Source organism: Neofelis nebulosa, chromosome 15 (genome assembly GCF_028018385.1).
Source record: "Neofelis nebulosa isolate mNeoNeb1 chromosome 15, mNeoNeb1.pri, whole genome shotgun sequence".
Classification (NCBI taxonomy): domain Eukaryota; kingdom Metazoa; phylum Chordata; class Mammalia; order Carnivora; family Felidae; genus Neofelis; species Neofelis nebulosa.
The window spans coordinates 56,969,245-56,987,803 of NC_080796.1; the positions used below are offsets into that span (position 1 = coordinate 56,969,245).

The following is an 18,559-nucleotide window of genomic DNA, read 5'->3' on the forward strand; positions in this document are numbered from 1 at the left end:
TCTGCATTACTTATTATGTACTAGATTATATTACTAGAAAGCAAGAAAACGAACCAACTAATAACCCCATAATCTTGATAGCTTTTCATGACAAAATTTCTTTTTAGTTCATGCACTTGTTCATCCCAACAAGCTGCAAGGCTGGGGTTGGGGGATGGGGATTTGAATCATCATTGTTCATTAGGGCCCCTGGCTGATGGGCCAGCATAACCATACAGGGCACACTTTGTCAGTGAAAGCAAGTCACATGGCCACACTGATTTTAAAGGACACCAGTAACTGCAATCCTATCCTGTGCCCAGGATGAAGAGACGCTGAGTATTTGTATTCATATCTAGCGTTCACTACTCACAGCGTGGTACTTCACTGTCCAGAGAGGACTTCCTGTACTTAAAGTGCTGTTATCAGCACTTCTCAGGATTATTTCAGTACTTTCCATCTGAGTTTTCACAAAAAATTTGTAGAGATTGTAAAAGTGATCGTGTGTCATTACAATACAAACCGATAATATGGAGAGTGGAAATGAGAGATCTCATAGACCAAATCAATATTTGTGTTTTTTACACACACACACAATTACACTTTCGGATATACATAATGAAAGTATAATGCATTACTTCATCTGTATATAAAATATAAAAGAAAAAGTAGAAAAAAGGTTTTAGATGGAGCTCTTGAGATAAGAATTTGCTGTAATTACTAACAATAATGTTTTTTTAATTAATTAATTTAGTTAGTGGGTTGTTTAATTTGCATTAGTATTAGTCTTCATTGGGTGATACCTTCAAAGAATCTGTCCTTTACTTTTGGTTGTTGCGTGGCAGAATAATCAGAAGGGACGGCAAAGTGTTTTGTCCATCTGAAATGTTAGAATATTCATGTCCATTTTATCTTGCTTAATAATATAATCTTTGAGCCTTTAAGGTAACAGTTTTTCTTACATTCATCTATAAGCCTTGCAAGATTTCTGGTAATAACAACAATAGTGAACAATTAATACTTTTTTTTATTTATTTGGTGCTAGAAATTTCAGGAAATGACATGTTTGTTTTAGATCTTTCATGTTTTATTTATTTATTTATTTATTTATTTATTTATTTTTTATTTTTTTATTTGGGGTTTTTGGGTCAAATTTAATAGGAAGAAACAGGAGAAAGTAGTAAATCAAGTCAGAATAGATCATGGGATTTGATTTGAATACTCATTAGCTGCTAAAGATAAGAAAGACTAGAATTGTGCTCTTCAAATATGTATTTACGCATAGTCATCTAGCCTGAAATACTCAATGATTTAAAAAGAATGTATATGGTATGTAAAATACCACAATTGAATCAATCTTCTTGGTTATTTAAAGTCCAATTAATTCACTTAGCAGCTCACATATCGGTCTATGAATGCATGCATATGAGTTTATAAATTTATCACTTTAAACCATTGAAAAAGATATGCCAAAATTCTAGGTTCATGTCACTCTCTTGACAAGATCATAACGTTTTTTCAGCAAATAAAAAAAAAATAAATGTTCAAGGGTAAGTCTATAAAGTTTGGAACTGAACAACTATTATTTACATCTTGGTTTAATAAATTACTTCTTAGAAGTATTATATGATTATATAGTTTGAGATATGTCACAAAATATTAAAATGTAAATATTTTATTTTAAATTCTTTTAAATTTATTTATATATTTAGAGAGAGAGAGAGAAAGGGAGAGAGAGGGAATGAGTTGGGAGGGCAGAGAGAGAGAGGAAGAGAGAAAATCTCAAGCAGGGTCCCCACTATCAGTGCAGAGCCCAATGGGGACTTGATTTCAGGAACCCTGAGATCATGACCTGAGCTGAAATCAAGAGTCAGACGTTTAACCAATTGAGCCACCAGTTGCCCCAAAACTTAAATATTTTATTTTAAATGCTCTTCTTCACCATTTTGAATATACACTTATATTATATATGTATTATATATAATATCATATATACATATGTGTATATATAATACACAGGTACAATTTAGGTAATTTTTTATAAAAAGAAAAGACATAAAAATTGTTAATATCAACCCAGGTTTGGGGAAAAAAAGACATTCTTACTCTCTTCTGAGGAAACATGAACTAATAAATCCAGCATAGTGTCACTAAAAATCCTGTATTTACTGAAAACAGAACACTGAGAAAATTTTGGAGACAATATACTAAATTATCTAATAGTTTTCTTCAATGTAGCAGCATTAGTGTTGTTTGTTAATGCAAACTCTGGATCCCACTTCAGTCCTAATGGATCAGAAAATTCTGGGGTAGAGTTTCTATGTGACTCTACTAGGTGCTAAAATTTGAGAACCACCAGTAGAACAAAACTATTTAGATCAGCTGATTTATAGAGGAGACAGCAAGAGTTTCTGAAGGAAAGAAACACTAAATTGACTTATTCTAAGGCCGAGTCTTCCCTAGATTCCTTAGTGAATCTTATCTTCTAATTAATCTCCAAAAGACTGGGTGGATTGTTGGGCTGACAAATGTGTGTCACACAAGCAAAATATTCATAGTTAGAGACTGTCAGAGAGATGCCTCTTTGTTCTGCAAGTATTTACTCTTCTTTATTCTGTGTAAATCTCTTCCCCGCTTCCCCGCCTCTAGCAACCTTTTTTTTTTTTTTTCCCCCCTCAGGGACTGCCTAAATATTAAATATCACCTCTCCAAAAGTTGCCATCCTGGTCACTTAAAATAAAATGGGGCTTCACTGTCCACAGCCAGATGGCTCATCACAGCAGGCTGTCTCTGGTAGCTCTCAGCACTTACAGTCCTCTGACATGTGTTTAAAATTTAATTTAATGTCTTTGTTTTATTTATTTATTTATTTATTTATTTATTTATTTATTTAACATTTATTCATTTTGAGAGCTAGAGAAGGAGCATCAGGGGTGGGGAGAGAGAGGGAAACAGAGAGAATCCCAGGCAGGCTCCACACTGTCAGTGAGGAACCCAATGTAGGGCTTGAACTCACAAATTATGAGATCATGACCTGAGCCTAAATCAAGGGTTGGACCCTTAACCAACTGAGCTACCCAGGTGACCCAGTTTTATTTATTTTTCAAACTTTCTCTAGAATGTGAATTCCATTTGGACATGGACAGTATTGGTCTGCTTTACTGATGTATCCTTATCATGCACTGTTTGTTGGTGCACTACAGGCATTTTGTGGGGAAAATATAAATAAATATAGGACATCTTTATACAATATTACTTAATATTTTATTTGCCAAATAGTAATTGAGTTAAATAACATGCCTAAGAGTATTAAGCCTGGATGAAGGAATTCTTTCCTGTGGAAGGTATTTGAGATTTTTAACAGACCAACTCAGAATAATTCTGTACAGTTATCAGGAGATGCAGTTCACCATAGTTCTTTTCTGAAGTGTTATTAGTTTGATTTTAACTCAATATAAATGTATAAATCTCTGTTTAAATGTATAAATCATTTATAACCATATTTTCCATTTCCCTAATTTGGCCGAATCCACCTGAAATGTCATTTGCATCTAGAGAAATCGCTAATCAAGTTGAATTTAATTTTCAAAATAGGTTGTAAACAATAATTATTGTAAAAATATTTCTCTTTTGGTTATGCTTTTAAAATTCTTCCACAGCGCCATAATATTCTCGAAGTGTTTTACAGGGTCCCATGCTAAAGTGAATAAAGAAAGGAATCATTAGAGTTATGAAAATAAATTCATTCTCTTTTTTCAATTTCCCTCAAAAATAATAAAATATTACCTTAGTGTTTTTTAATGGCTCTACATTCATATTCTATGCGTAATGAAATCATTTTTATGAGTACGTCTTTCCTTGGGAAAAAACGAATCAGGGAAAGCTGTTTCTTTTACGTGACTTGTTTTTCCTTTATGTGATTTGGTTTTCAGAATATTCACTCGAGTTACATAAATTATAAATGTTGCTTCTGCTACTCATAGCACATGACATATCATTACAGGCGAGACTCATTGTAATGTGGTGACCCCAGCTAAACTACCAAGTGAACTTTTCAAATGAAAACATTCAGGTAGATTGTGTATTTATGAATAAAAATAAATTTGCTTTTCAGGGAGTTTGGCCGCTGGAAAGTAAATAACCTTGCAGTCGAGAGGAGAAATTTCCTTGGCTCTCCTCTGCCTCTTGCTCCTGAATTCTTCCGCAACATAAGACTTTTGGGACGCCGACCTACCCTGCAGCAAATCACAGAAAACCTTATCAAGAAATATGGGACACATTTCTTGCTGTCTGCTACTCTGGGAGGTACGACTCTTTGAAATATTTGCGCCTATGTATGCTTGTGTATAAAACTGTATAAACCAAGTAAATAAGTGCTGATTAATTCAGATAGCTGCAGTTTGAATAATTCTAGAATTCATTCACTAATTTGTTCAATATGTTTACTGAGTTATTACTAAATGCCTTTTATGGTGTTCCCAATGGTGAGGCAGATGGTTATTACCTAGTTCTTACCTGAAGGCAGCCTACAATATAATAACATGCATTAAATATAGTCTTAGTTATTACACTTTATTTTTTTTAACGTTTATTTATTTATTTATTTATTTATTTTTTAATATATGAAATTTACTGTCAAATTGGTTTCCATACAACACCCAGTGCTCATCCCAAAAGGTGCCCTCCTCAATACCCATCACCCACCCTGCCCTCCCTCTCAGTTAAAAACTGAGAACAAACTGAGAGTTATTACACTTTAAAATGCAAGGTGATGTGACAAATTTTATTTAAAAAATGAATAACAAACAGTCCAGTCACAAAGTGGAAGTCATCACTTCAGGTTGCAGAGAGCAGGAAAATTTCCCTGGAGTAAACCTCAAAGATCTAAAATTATATTTGTAGCACTATTTTAGTATTTTTGATTGTGGTGGATATATGATATGAAAAGACTGATCAATAAATGTCAATTATGATGTACAATGTAAAAGTAGAGATTAATAAAGTCACTTCTTCAATTTATAAATGTTTAAAAATTAAGAAAATGGTGGTTTTAACATCATTAAATATGTTTATTTATCATAGTGATGTATAATTCAGCATTTTGAATACACTTAAATGATATTTGGGGAGGTAACATGTAATAGGGAAAATACAATTTTCCTAAAACTTAAAAGTATCCCAGAATTCCATGTATTTCATTTCTTGCAGGACTTTAAATAATGTCCAGCCATTTTATTTAGAAATAGATGTTACTTTTTCCTATAATGAAGAGCACTGATATAATTGAGTAGGAAAGCCATGGAAACAGTGATTTCCTGCTTCCTTGTCAGTTCCCAGTAAGTTTACTAAATACGGGCAAACTGATTCACACCAATGGGGAGGTGGTGTGAAAGGCCACTTAAGTTCTTCAGTTTTCCTATCTTAGAAAATGAGTCATTTATTTCCTTCACCTGCCAGTCCAGTCTGTCAGTAAGTCGTGCCAGTATTCCCCCCCCCCCAAATATATCCCATGTCAAACCTTTCTGACTTTTACTTGAACATCCCTAGACCAAGTCATCATGTTTCTCCCAGAATACTCCTAAGGTCATGCTCCACACAGATCCTTATAAAACTTGAATCAGGTCAAATAATTCCCTGTGTCAATTAAGACCTATAACTAGCCACTTAAAATCCAAATGTCTTGCTATGGCTTATAATGCACTACATGAGTGATCTGGCACTGACTTTCATCACAGACCTCAACTTTGCTCTTTCCTCATCATGCTGTATTTTTCAGTGAGAATGACCTTCAAGTGTTTCTGGTCAGTATTTCTGCTTAAATGTTACTTTCCCCAGAGGGCTTTCCTGTCCATACCTCCAGGAACAGTGCCTAGTTGTCCACCAATAGTCTCTACTATTTTATGATCTTACTTTGTGTTCTTAATTGTATTTATTTTATTTTTTCATGTTTTAGTATTTATTTTGAGAGAGAGCACAAGTGTAAGAGGGACAAAGAGAGAGAGGGAAAGAGAATCCCAAACAAACCATGAGATCATGACCTGAGCCAAAATCAAGACTTGGATGCTTAACCTACTGAGCCACTCAGGCACCTTTTTTATAGTATTTATTTTTATGTGAGATATTTTATTCATTAGTTTCCTTATTTATTATCTGTAATTTCTGCGTATTTCCTTGAAAAAAAGGGACTTGCTTATATTTGTCATCAATTCACTCTCATAGTTAGAAGCGCACAATATATCCTCATGAAATATTTTGGTTTTTTTGTTTGTTTGTTTTATTTGGATCCTGATTTTTATTTTTATTTTCTTAAATAATCTCTACCCCCAACATGGAGCTCGAACTCACGACCCCTGAGAGCAACAGTCACGTGCTCTACTGACTGAGACAGCCAGGTGTCCCTGGATCCTAATTTTTTTAAATATTTTTTTATTATTTATTTTTATTTTTTAATTTACATCCAAGTTAGTTAGTATATAGTACAATAATGATTTCAGAAATAGAATCCAGTGATTCATCTGCTACATATAACACCCAGTGCTCATCCCTACAAGTGTCTTCCTCAGTGGCCCTTGCCCGTTTAGCGATCCCCCAACCCACAACCCCTCCAACAACCCTCAGTTTGTTCTATTTATGAGTCTTTTGTTGTTGTTGTTGTTTTGTCTCCCTCCTTGTTTTTATATTATGTTTGCTTCCCTTTCCCTATGTTCATCTGTCTTGTATTTTAAATTCCACATATGAGTGAAATCAATGTGACATTTGTCTTTCTCTGAGAAATCTTGCTTAGTGTAATACCCTCTAGTTCCATCCACATTGTTGCAAAAGGCAAGATTTCATTCTTTTTGATTGCTGAGGAATACTCCATTGTATGTATATACCACATCTTCTTTATCCATTCATCTGTTGATGGATGCTTGGGCTCTTTCCATACTTTGGTTTTTGTTGGTAGTGCTGCTATAAGCATTGGGGTGCATTCATCCCTTTGAAATAGCATCCCTGTAACCTTTGGATAAATTCCTAGTAGTGCAATTGCTGGGTCATTGGGTAGTTCTACCTTTAATTTTTTGACGAGCCTCTGTACTGTCTTCCAGAGTGGCTGCACCAGCTTGCATTCCCACCAGCAGTGCAAAAGAGTCCCCCTTTCTCTGCATCATCACCAGCATATGCTGTTGCCTGGGTTGTTAAAGTTAGCATTCTGACTGGTGTGAGGTGGTATCTCATTGTAATTTTTATTTGTACTTCCCTGATAGTGATGTTCAGCATTTTTTTCATGTGTCTGTTAGCCATTTGGATGTTTCTTTTGAAAAGTGTCTATTCATATCTTTTGCCCATTTCTTCATTGGATTATTTGTTTTTTGGGTGTTGAGTTTGGTAAGTTCTTTATAGATTTTGGATACTGACCCTTTATTTGATATGTCATTTGCAAATATCTTCTCCCATTCTGTTGGTTGCCTTTTAGTTTTGCTGATTGTTTCCATCATTGTGCAGAAGCTTTTTATCTTGATGAGGTTCCAATAATAGTTCATTATTGCTTTTTATTCCCTTGCTTCTGGAGACGTGTTGAGTAAGAAATTGCTTTGGCCGAGGTCAAGAGGGTTTTGCCTGCTTTCTCCTTAGGATTTTGATGGCTTCCTATCTTACATTTAGGTCTTTCATCCACTTTGAGTTTATTTTTGTGTACGGTATGAGAAAATGGTCCAGGTTCATTCTTCTGCATGTCACTGTCCAGTTTTCTCAACATCATTTGCTGAAGAGACTGTCTTTATTCCATTGGATATTCTTTCCTGCTTTGTTAAAGATTAGTTGGCCATACGTTTGTGGGTTCATTTCTGGGTTTTCTATTCTATTCCATCGATTTGAGTGTCTGTTTTTGTGCCAGTACCACACTGTCTTGATGACTACAGCTATGTAATACAGGCTAAAGTCTGAGATTGTGATACCTCCAGCTTTGTTTTTCTTTTCCAGGACTGCTTTGGCTATTCAGGGTCTTTTCTGGTTCCATACAAGTTTTACGATTGTTTGTTCTAGCTCTGTGAAGAATGCTGGTGTTATTTTGATAAGGATTGCATAAATTTGTAGATCACTTTGTATAGTATTGATGTTTTAGCAATATTTGTTCTTCCAATCCATGAGCATAGAATATTTTTTTCATTTCTTTGTGTCTTCTTCAGTTTCTTTCATAAGCTTTCTATAGTTTTCAGTGTATAAAAATTTCACCTCTTTGGTTAGGTTTATTCCTAGGTATTTTATGGTTTTGGTGCAATTGTAAATGGGATCCATTCCTTGATTTCTCTTTCTGTTGCTTCATTCTTGGTGCATCAAAATGCAACTGATTTCTGTGCATTGATTTTGTATCCTATTACTTTGCTGAATTCATGGATCAGTCCTGGCAGTTTTTGGTGGAATCTTTTGGGTTTTCCATATAGAGTATCATGTGGTCTGTGAAGAGTGAAAATTTGACTTCCTCCTGGCTGATTTGGATGCTTTCATTCCTTTCTGTTACCTGATTTCTGAGTCTAGGACTTCCAATACTATGTTGAATACCAGTGGTGAAAGTGGACATCCTTGTCGTGTTCCTGACCTTAGTGGGAAAGCTCTCAGTTTTACCCCATGCAGGATGATATTAGCAATGGGTCTCTCCTACATGGCTGTTATGATCTTGAGGTATGGTCCTTCTATCCCTACTTTCTTGAGGGTTTTTATCAAGAAAGGATGCTATATTTTGTCAAATGCTTTCTCTACATCTATTGAGAGTATCATGTGGTTCTTGCCCTTTCTTTTATTAATGTGATGTATCACATTGATTGATTTGTAGATATCGAACCAGCCCTGCAGCCCAGGAATGAATCCCACTTGATCATGGTGAATAATTCTTTTAATGCATTGTTGGAACAAGTTGGCTAGTACCTTGTTGAGAATTTTCGCATGCATGTTCATCAGGGAAGTTAGTCCATACTTCTCCTTTTTAGTGGGGGGTTCTCTGTCTGGTTTTGGAATCAAGGTAATGCTAGCTTCATAGAAAGAGTTTAGAAGTTTTTACTCCATTTCTATTTTTTGGAACAACTTCAAGAGAATAAGTGTTAACTCTTCTTTAAACGTTTGGTAGAATCCCCCTGTAAAGCCACCTGGCCCTGGACTCTTGTTTTTTGGGATTTTTTTCTTATATTTATTCATTTTTGAGAGACAGAGAGAGATAGAGCACAAGCAGGGTAGGGGCAGAGAGAGAGGGAGACACAGAATCTGAAGTAGGCTCCAGGTGCTGAGGTGTCAGCAAAGACCCCAATGCGGGGCTTGAACTCACAGACTGCTAACTGAAGTTGGAAGCTTAACCAACTGAGCCACTCAGGTGCCCCTGGGAGGTTTTTGATTACTAATTCATTTTCTTTACTGGTTATGGGTCTGATCAAATTTTCTATTTCTTCTTGTTTCAGTTTTGGTAGTTTATATGTTTCTAGGAATCTGTCTAGCTCTTCCAGATTGCCCAATTTATAGGCATATAATTGCTCCTAATATTCTCTTATTTTTGTTTTATTTCTGCAATGTTGGTTATGATCTCTCCTCTTTCATCCTTGATTTTATTTATTTGGGTCCTTCCCTTTTTTTGGGGTATCAAACTGGCTAGGGGGTTTATCAATTTTGTTAATTCTTTCAGAGAACCAGCTCCTGGTTTCATTGATCTTTTCTACTGCTTTTGTTTGTTTGTTTGTTTGTTTTGTTTTGTTTTTGTTTTTGTTTTCCATAGCATTGATTTCCACTCTAATCTTTTTTTTTTTTCCAATCTTCTTCTGGTTTGGGGTTTTATTTGCTGTTCTTTTTCCAGCTCTTTAAGGTGTAACATTAATGTTGTGTACCTGAGACCTTTCTTCCTTCTTTAGGAAGGCCTGAATTGTTATATAAATCCCTCCTATGACCGTCTTTGTTGCATCCCAGAGATTTTGGCTTTGGACTGTGGTGTTATCATTTTCATTGGCTTCCATGCACTTTTTAATTTCCTCCTTAACTTCTTGGTTAACCCATTCATTCTCTAGTAGGATGTTATTTACTCTCCAAGTATCTGTTGTCTTTCCAAAATTTTCTTGTGGTTGATTTTGACTTTCATAGTGTTGTGGTGTGAAAATATGCAAGGTATGATCTCGATCTTTTTGTACTTGTTAAGGGCTGATTTGTGTCCCAGTATGTGCTCTATTCTGGAGAATGTTCCATGTGCACTCAAGAAGATCTGCTGCTTTAGGATGAAATGTTCTGGATATATCCGTTAAGCCCATCCAGTCCAGTGAATCATTCAAAGCCATTATTTCCTTGTTGATTTCCTGCTTACATTGCTGCAAGTGGGGTGTTGAAGTCCCCCATCATTGTGGTATTATTGTCAATGAGTTTCTTTATGTTTGTGATTAACTGATTGATATATTTGGATCCATCACATTTGCGGCATAAATGGTTACAATTGTTAGACCTTCTTGGTGGATAGCCTCCTTAATTATGATACAATGCCCTTCTTCATCTCTTGTTACAGTCCTTATTTTAAAATCTAGATTGTCTGATATGAGTATGGCTTTCTCCAGCTTTCCTTGGCAACCATTATTATGATAGATGGTTCTCCATCCCCTAACTTTCAATCTGCTGGTATCTTTAGCTCTAAAATGAGTATCTTGTAAACAGCATATAGATGGAACTTGTTTTCTCATACATTTTGTTACCCTATGTCTTTTGATTGGAGCATTTAGTCCTTTGACATTAAGAGTGGATAAAGAAAGGTATTAACTTATTGCCATTGTGTTGCCTGTACAGTTGAAGTTTCTGGTGGTGTTCTCTGGTCCTTTCTAGTCTTTGTTGCTTTTGGTCTTTTTTGTTCTATTTTATATTTTCTCCCCTCAGAGAGTCCCCTTAAAATTTCTTGAAAAACTGGTTTAGAAGTCACAAATGCTTGTAGTTTTTGTTTGTCTGGTAAATTCTTTATTTCTTCTTCTATTTTGAATGACAGCTTTGCTAGATAAAGAATTCTTGGCTGCATATTTTTTCCAACTCAGCACATTGACTATATCCTGCCACTCTTTTTTGACATGTTAAGCTTCTGTGGATAGGTCTGCTGTGAAACTGATGTGTCTTCCCTTATAGGTTAAGGCCTTTTTTATTTCCTTGCTGCTTTCATAATTCTTTCCTTGTCTGTATATTTTGTGAATTTGACTATGATATGCCTTGTTGATGATCAGTTTTTGTTGAATCTAATGGGAGTTCTCTGTGCGTCCTGGATTTTGATGTCTGTGTCTTTGCCCAGGTTAGGAAAGTCTTCCACTATGATTTGCTCACATAAACCTTCTACTCTTTTTACCCTCTCTTCCTCTTCTGGGGCCCCTATGATTCGGATGGTGTTCCTTTTTAATGAGTCATTGAGTTTCTCTAATTCTTATATCGTGCTCTTTTGCCTTAGTTTCCCTCTTTTTTTCTGCTTCATTATTGGCCATAAGTTTGTCTTCTCTATCACTGATTCGCTGCTCTGCTTCATTTACCCTTGCTTCTGTGGCATCCATTTGAGATTCCATCTCAGTTATTGCATTTTTAACTTCATCCTGACTAGATTTTACTTTTATCTCTACAGAGAGGGGTTCTATGATTTTTTCCAACCCCAGATAGTATTCTTATTATTGTGACTCTAAATTCTGTTTCAGATATCTTGTTTATATCTGTGTTGATTAAGTCCCTGGCTGTCATTTCTTCCTGTTCATTCTTTTGGGGTGAATTCCTTCATTTCATCATTTTGGAGAAAGAAAAGAGTTCATAGAATTAAAAATAAAATTAAAAAAAATTAAAAAGAACACACAAAAAATCAAATAAAGAAAGCTAGATCCAAGGTGTGTTTTCTTCTGGTTGTTGAAAGAAGCTTGATAGAAGAGAGAAGAAAGGGAAATAAAAGAAAAAAAAATGAAAAAAAAGTAAGATATGTTTAAAGATTTAAAAAAAGTCATACAATAAAATAGAATAAAATGAAATGAATAAAGTAAAATAGACTAAACAATGTACAAAAAGTAGTAAAATATAGTAGAAAAATAAAGAAAAATCTTTTTTATAAAAACAGAAAAAAAGTCTCTTTTTGTATCCAAGAATAAGAAAAATAAAATTAGATGGACCATCGGAGAGAATGGAATCCTAACAAAATTACATGCAGTTTCCCCTAGAAATCAAACTATGAAGTACGTACTTATAGTATGTACACTAAGCACAAAGCGGGGGGGAAACTTGTGGTGCCTCTAGGGCATGTTTGATGTAGGTGGACAGGACTTGGTTTAATGACTCTATACTCCACTAGGTGTTACTGCTTAGCTTACTGGGGTGGATTGGTGTGGCATGCTTATGTGCCTGTGAGCATGGGCAGGGGAGGTGAAAATGACATCCTCCATCTTCCCAGTCTCTAGCATCAAATCTCTGTGCTCTCACCAAATGGCAATCAAGCACCTCTCCTTTGTCTCGAGCTTCTATCCGCTACCTGCATCTCCACTGGCTGGGACCAAGCTGTCAGCCTGCCAAGTGGTACCTACCTCCCAAATTTTATCTGAGATGGGGCTGTGTTTCCAAACCCTTCACTTCTGAAGGTCCTGTAGCTTGAACCTGCTCCTACCTTCTGGAGAAGGGTCTTGTGGAGTCAGGGCCAGTTGTCGGCCACCCTGAGAACAGTCATGCGACTGCACCACTGTAGATACCCAATGTCCCAGAAAAATTTCACACAATCATGTAGCAGCAGCGGTTCAAGGACTATGGTAAATCACAACACACATCTGGTGCCAGGCTTCTTCATACCTTAGCATCTTTGTTCCACCAGCAAGTGTGGCTGTAATCTGGGGTCCGCTGGGACCTTTTCCCGTGTGTACACTGCACGGCCTCTACCAAATGTCCTCCTGGCCGGGGAACCATCTTTCCCCGTGTGGCCTGAGGACCCCTTGGACCTTGCTGTCTGCTCCTGGGGATTTGTTCTTCCTACCAGAGCACTGCCAGGTATCCAGCTGCAGAGTTTCCAACTCTGCGCTCCCCTGTTTATAGAGTCCTAAAGGCAGCAAAACTTCTCCTTTCTCCCTTGCTGGTTCAGTTCCTGAGAGTGTTTCTACTCTTTTGCTCCAGCTGCTTTTGAGGAAAGTGCTTTTCTTGTACTCTCCCCCGCTCCATCTCTGTCCTGTCTCTGCAAACAAAAACAACTCTCCACGCCCCTGCAGCTTCTCTCTTCCCCATTGTACCTCTCTGTGCCACATACCTGCCAAGTTATGTGCTTTAAGTTATGCAGATTGTTGATCGGTGCTCAGATCAATTTTCTGGGTGTGCAGAATGGTTTGATGCTGACATAGCTGCATTTCAAGAATGAAAGAAACAGAAAATTTCCATGCTGCTCCACCAACTTTGCCCCTCCCCCTTTCTACTTATGAAATATTTGTTAAATTAATATGTGAGATTACACTTTGCTTAGAGGCTGTGGTTTTCAAGTTCACCAAATAGATGTCAAAAATATGATACACACAGAGAGTAACCGAGATCTAATTCAAGAAGAAAGGTGAATGAAAAGCAAACACAAAGAACCAAAACAGTCGGTTAAACAAAGATTCAGAATTGGAGAGAATCAGGATGCAAGCAAGAGCAGGTGAGCAAGGCATGGAGAAGTTGGTAAAGGAAATTCCTGGGCACATTGAGGAAATATAAGTGTCAGGTGGCCTTAAGGAATTACAGGTGGAAGATGTAGATGGTTCAGGGAGACAAGAAAGGTCAGCCATGAAAACTCATTATCTCTGTCCTTCATAAATCAATACACTAAATAATATGATGAAGAGATCAGACAAAGCTGGTATTGAAAATTAACTCCCCCACCTTTTTTGAACTAATTGTGAAATTGTTAAAAAATGCTAAGTAACTTCTGTGATTTTAGGTTGTTTTTAGGAGAAAGTGGGAGAGTAATATCTGTGTGGTAGGGTCATGGGAAGATTAATGTCTATGTAGGAAAATATTCTTGGCACAATGTATGGTATGATGTCAACACGCAATGCACTCATGTTATTGTTATTACAGCAGTGCAGATAGAAATAATTATAAAATATCCCAATAATTTTAAAAACTTATTCTGTGAAAGCTGCATCTATATAGGTTAGTGAGGTCAATGATTATTAATACAATAAAATTTGAAGTAAAAGTGAAAATCATTACTCTAACTTATTTTATTTATTTTTATTTTTTTTAAGTTTACTTACTTTGAGAGAGAGACAGAGAGCATGAATGGCGAAAGGACAGAGAGAAAGGTGGAGAGAGAGAGTCCCAAGCAGGCTCTGGGCTGTCAATGCAGAACCCCATGTGGGGCTCTAACTCACAAACCATGAGATTATGACCTGAGCCATGATCAAGAGTTGGATGCTTAACTGACTGAGCCATCCTGTCACCCTGTCTAACTTCCTTTAAAAAGTTCAGTGGTTTGGGAGCACCTGGGTGGTTCAGTCAGTTAAACATCTGGCATCAGCTCAGGTCATATCTCATGGTTTGTGAGTTACAGCCCCAATTCAGGCTCTGTGCTAACAGCTCAGAGCCTGGAGCCTGCTTCAGATTATGTGTCTCCCCCTCTCTCTGCCCCTCCCATGCTCATGTTCTATGTCTCTCAATAATACTTAAACGTTATTATTATTTTTTTTAAGTTCAGTAGTCTTATACTCCTATCAGGCTTCATTGTGGAGAAGAATTTCAGAATATAAAATATATTCTCCAAATAAGAAAAGAAGAAAGTAACAGGGGAAAGGCAGAGACAGAAATTAAAAAGGTGACTTTTTAATTGTTTTCATTGCTTTGGCATTGTGAATGCCACATTTGGGCCTTCAGATTGGTTTTTGTCGTGTATGTTTTTATTTGTTTTTATGAACATGGTTCAAAAATCCTTTGTGGGATTAAATCTTTTCTTCAGGTTGATTATTCAATGATGATAATATAGTCTCTTAAAATTGCTTTTCTTTAGTTATTTAAGTCTTATTCAAGCGTTTTCTTCAACATTTTTTTTTTTTTTTTTTTTTTTTATTTTTGGGACAGAGAGAGACAGAGCATGAACGGGGGAGGGGCAGAGAGAGAGGGAGACACAGAATCGGAAACAGGCTCCAGGCTCCGAGCCATCGGCCCAGAGCCTGACGCGGGGCTCGAACTCACGGACCGCGAGATCGTGACCTGGCTGAAGTCGGACGCTTAACCGACTGCGCCACCCAGGCGCCCCAATTCAAGCGTTTTCTTAAAGGCAGAGTGGAGTAAGGTGGGGCTGGGGGGTGAAGAAGGGGAAGAAATAGAATTGCCATACTCACTAGCCTTCTAACCTCTGACTATTACTTAGATTTAGTGTTCCTTACATTTTCTATTGGAATTTTCTTTTTTTTTTTCTGTAAATATTACTTATGTTTTCTTTCAAGAATCTCTGCTGGATGATGTTAATAATTTAGCTAAAATGCATGAAATTATTTACATAGCTTAAGGATATAACCTATTTACAATTAACAAGTACACCAGCTTGATTTCAGACGATTTTTTAAATATTGCTGTTGTAATTCCACTAAGCCTTTTTTGTTGTTGTAAGTATAGTTTAGTTTTACATGTTTCACCTAGTTGAACATGTAATTGTGTTTTTCCATTAAAAAATGAGATTTGTGGTGTTTAATTGGAGCTAATTCTCTCTCTTAACTAAGTAACAACCCTAATAATAGCACACTGAGGATATTATGTATATAAGTAAACATTTTAAATGAAAAGACAGTTGTTTTTGCTTCTTAAGTAACTAGATCTTCAACTAAACTTAAACATTTTTAAAAACGAGTTGAGTATAAAATATTCACTGTCAGTACTAAGGTGATGAAAAACAAATAAATGAAAAATGTCTTTTTTCCCTGAGTTATTTAGTACATCATATTATTGACTTAGACATAAAACTTTGGATAGCATATTTGAAGCCTTTAATGGGATATTTTATGATAGATAAAGCCAGTGATTGAATTATCTCCCTATAGGGAAAAATAAATTATAAAAAAACCTTCTTCAATCTATATCATTTTCCACATTTATTTCATCTTATAGCTTCCAGACTATTTATCAATAGAGTAATTCAGCTTGCTTCTATTTGGATAATGATATCTAAACTCCATCACTGGTTAAATATCTAAACTAAGCTACTCAATTTGAAGAATCAATCTTGAAAAAGATTGCACTACTGGGATATATTGATTTCTAGCTATGGAATATATTTCATGACTGCTTTTATAATATATTTCATTATAATACAATATATGACAAACACTGAAATAAAAGTGTATCTGTGTACTGAATATAGGACAACAACAAATGAGAATAGGAAAAAAAAGAAAAAGATCTTAAACCTACTGGGTTGACGGGAGAGGGAGGGTGCCCACTATGAAGCAACAAACCTAGGTTCTGCACCAAATGAAAAAGACAAAAGACTATGCAAGATGGAGCCCAAAAATTCCACTTAAAATTTTATAAAACCTTGTAACAAAATGTTTATAGTGATTTTATTTTTTAATGTTTATTTATTAGAGAGAGAGAGAGAGAGAGCACACACAAGTGCACTAATGGGAGAGGGACAGAGAGACAGGGAGAGAGAGAATCCCAAGCAGCTTCTGTGCTGTCAGTGCAGAGCCCGATGTGGGGCTTGATGCCATGAACTGTGAGATCATGACCTGAGCGAAAATCAAGAGTCTGACACTCAACCTACTGAGCCACCCTTGCACCCCTATAGTAATTTTAAATGGGACCTGATCCCCATCTCCAGTATTATGCAGATTTGTGTAAGAGTCATTGTTACAGCCCTGAGCCACATATAGTCTCAAGAGCATATGTGTGGTTCCCTATCAACCCAGGCTCTCTAAAGCCTAACACACTGAAGAGGAGAACAAAGCTTGTGCTCTCTCCTGACAAGCACAACCTGTAGAGAAAGAGGAAGAGGTGGGGTTACTCACATAAGTTGCTTTCCTACACCAGCCTCTCTGTTAACTCACTCACTGCACTTCTTCTGGCAGAATCAGGAATGCAGGGACAATAAGGATTGTTTGGGAAAAATACCTTCCCAGGAAGAGGAGTGCTGGAAAAAGTACTCTTTACTTGATAGAGATAGTTTTAAAAACAAACTGAAATTCATTCTAGAAGCAACTAGATAATCTATTAAGATTTGTTCATTTGCAACTTTGGAAAATATTTTTCACTCTCAGTAACATAAAAACAAGTCCTGTTTGACTACTGGCTTTGAATGCACAGAGTTTTAAAAGCCATGATTAAATTTTTAGTGGAAATAGTTATATTTTTTTTAATGTGTGTGGTTTTTATTAATTTTTTTCGTGCAAGTGCTTCTTATGAGAACATATCTTGTCATTACCCCATTATTCAACTTAAGCATTTTATCAGATATGTAATTTTTTTATATAAAGAAAATATTTGCTTTGTTATTACAATGGAAAAACACATGATTGAATGTCCACAGTAGCATTAACTTACTAGCATAGTTATTTATTATAATGAATACTACTGGGGCTCCTTGGTGGCTCAGTTGTTTAAGCATCCGACTTCGGCTCGGGTCATGATCTCACAGTTTGTGAGTTTGAGCCACGTGTCGGGCTCTGTGCTGACAGCTCGGATCCTGGAGCCTGCTTCGGGTTCTGTGTCTCCCTCTCTCTCTGCCCCTCCCCCACTCATGCTCTGTCTCTCTCCATCTCCCAAAAATAAATAAATGTTAAAAAACTTATAATAATGAATACTACCTCAATAACCACTTAGTATATAAGTTGTTATGGTTGCAAAGCTCTAGCTTGAAACGTGTTACCATATGTTGCTGGCATGTGTATTTCTTTCAAGAAGAACAGAGCAGAGTCAGGCAGTAACATACACTATAGGTAGAACAGCAATTCAATTTTTAAAAATTTCCTTGCATCCTTATGAGGGTAAGATTCCAAATATCCTTGTTTAATTTCAGAAATACTCGATTCTCACTCTTCTCTATGTAAATTACATTCTGTATAAAGTGTCCACAGATAGTTTTAACTCTACATCATATACAACCCTCTTTCAAAATCGATTAGTGACTGTTTCTCATTTTCATTTGGCCTCATCTTAGGAAATATAAATTATTTTATTTTAGTTTAACTATAACATAATTAAAGGCGCAAATCTGATAAAAAATATATGTAATTTATTTCTTGAGCAAAAAGAAATACTCACTGAAAATGCATGGAACTATTTCCTCTATTAGAATGCATAGTCTGCTTTAAGAAAAAAACTGAAAGGAAAAGCAATCTTTTCTGAAACTTGTATCCCAGGGAATCAGTAAGCTAATGGTATTGAAAAGGAAAAAAATATATATTTAAAGAAAACCTGCCATACTGTTTTTTAGAAATAAGTATATACTCATGCTACTTAAGATTAGTTATATCTATTCCTCTCTGTCTCAGTCTCTCATCTCTCTCTTTCACCTTGTATCTCTAATATTTCTCTGATAAATTAAATGTTTTAAAAGTGAAAATTAAAACAATATTGTTAATTATTTTTTTTGGTGTATAAGACAGTTATCTATTGAAATGCTTTG

At 36.0% G+C, this 18,559-nt stretch overlaps 1 protein-coding gene across 3 annotated transcripts in view; it reads left to right on the top strand.

The window, feature by feature from the left end:
• BRINP3 (BMP/retinoic acid inducible neural specific 3) overlaps positions 1 to 18,559 on the top strand; it is a 422,919-nt gene that overhangs the window by 199,454 nt on the left and 204,906 nt on the right. For all 3 annotated transcript variants that reach the window (XM_058700030.1, XM_058700032.1, XM_058700031.1), the window contains exon 3: positions 4,094 to 4,284. In XM_058700030.1, coding sequence (XP_058556013.1) covers positions 4,094 to 4,284 — 191 coding nt within the window. The remainder of the gene's footprint in view (positions 1 to 4,093; positions 4,285 to 18,559) is intronic.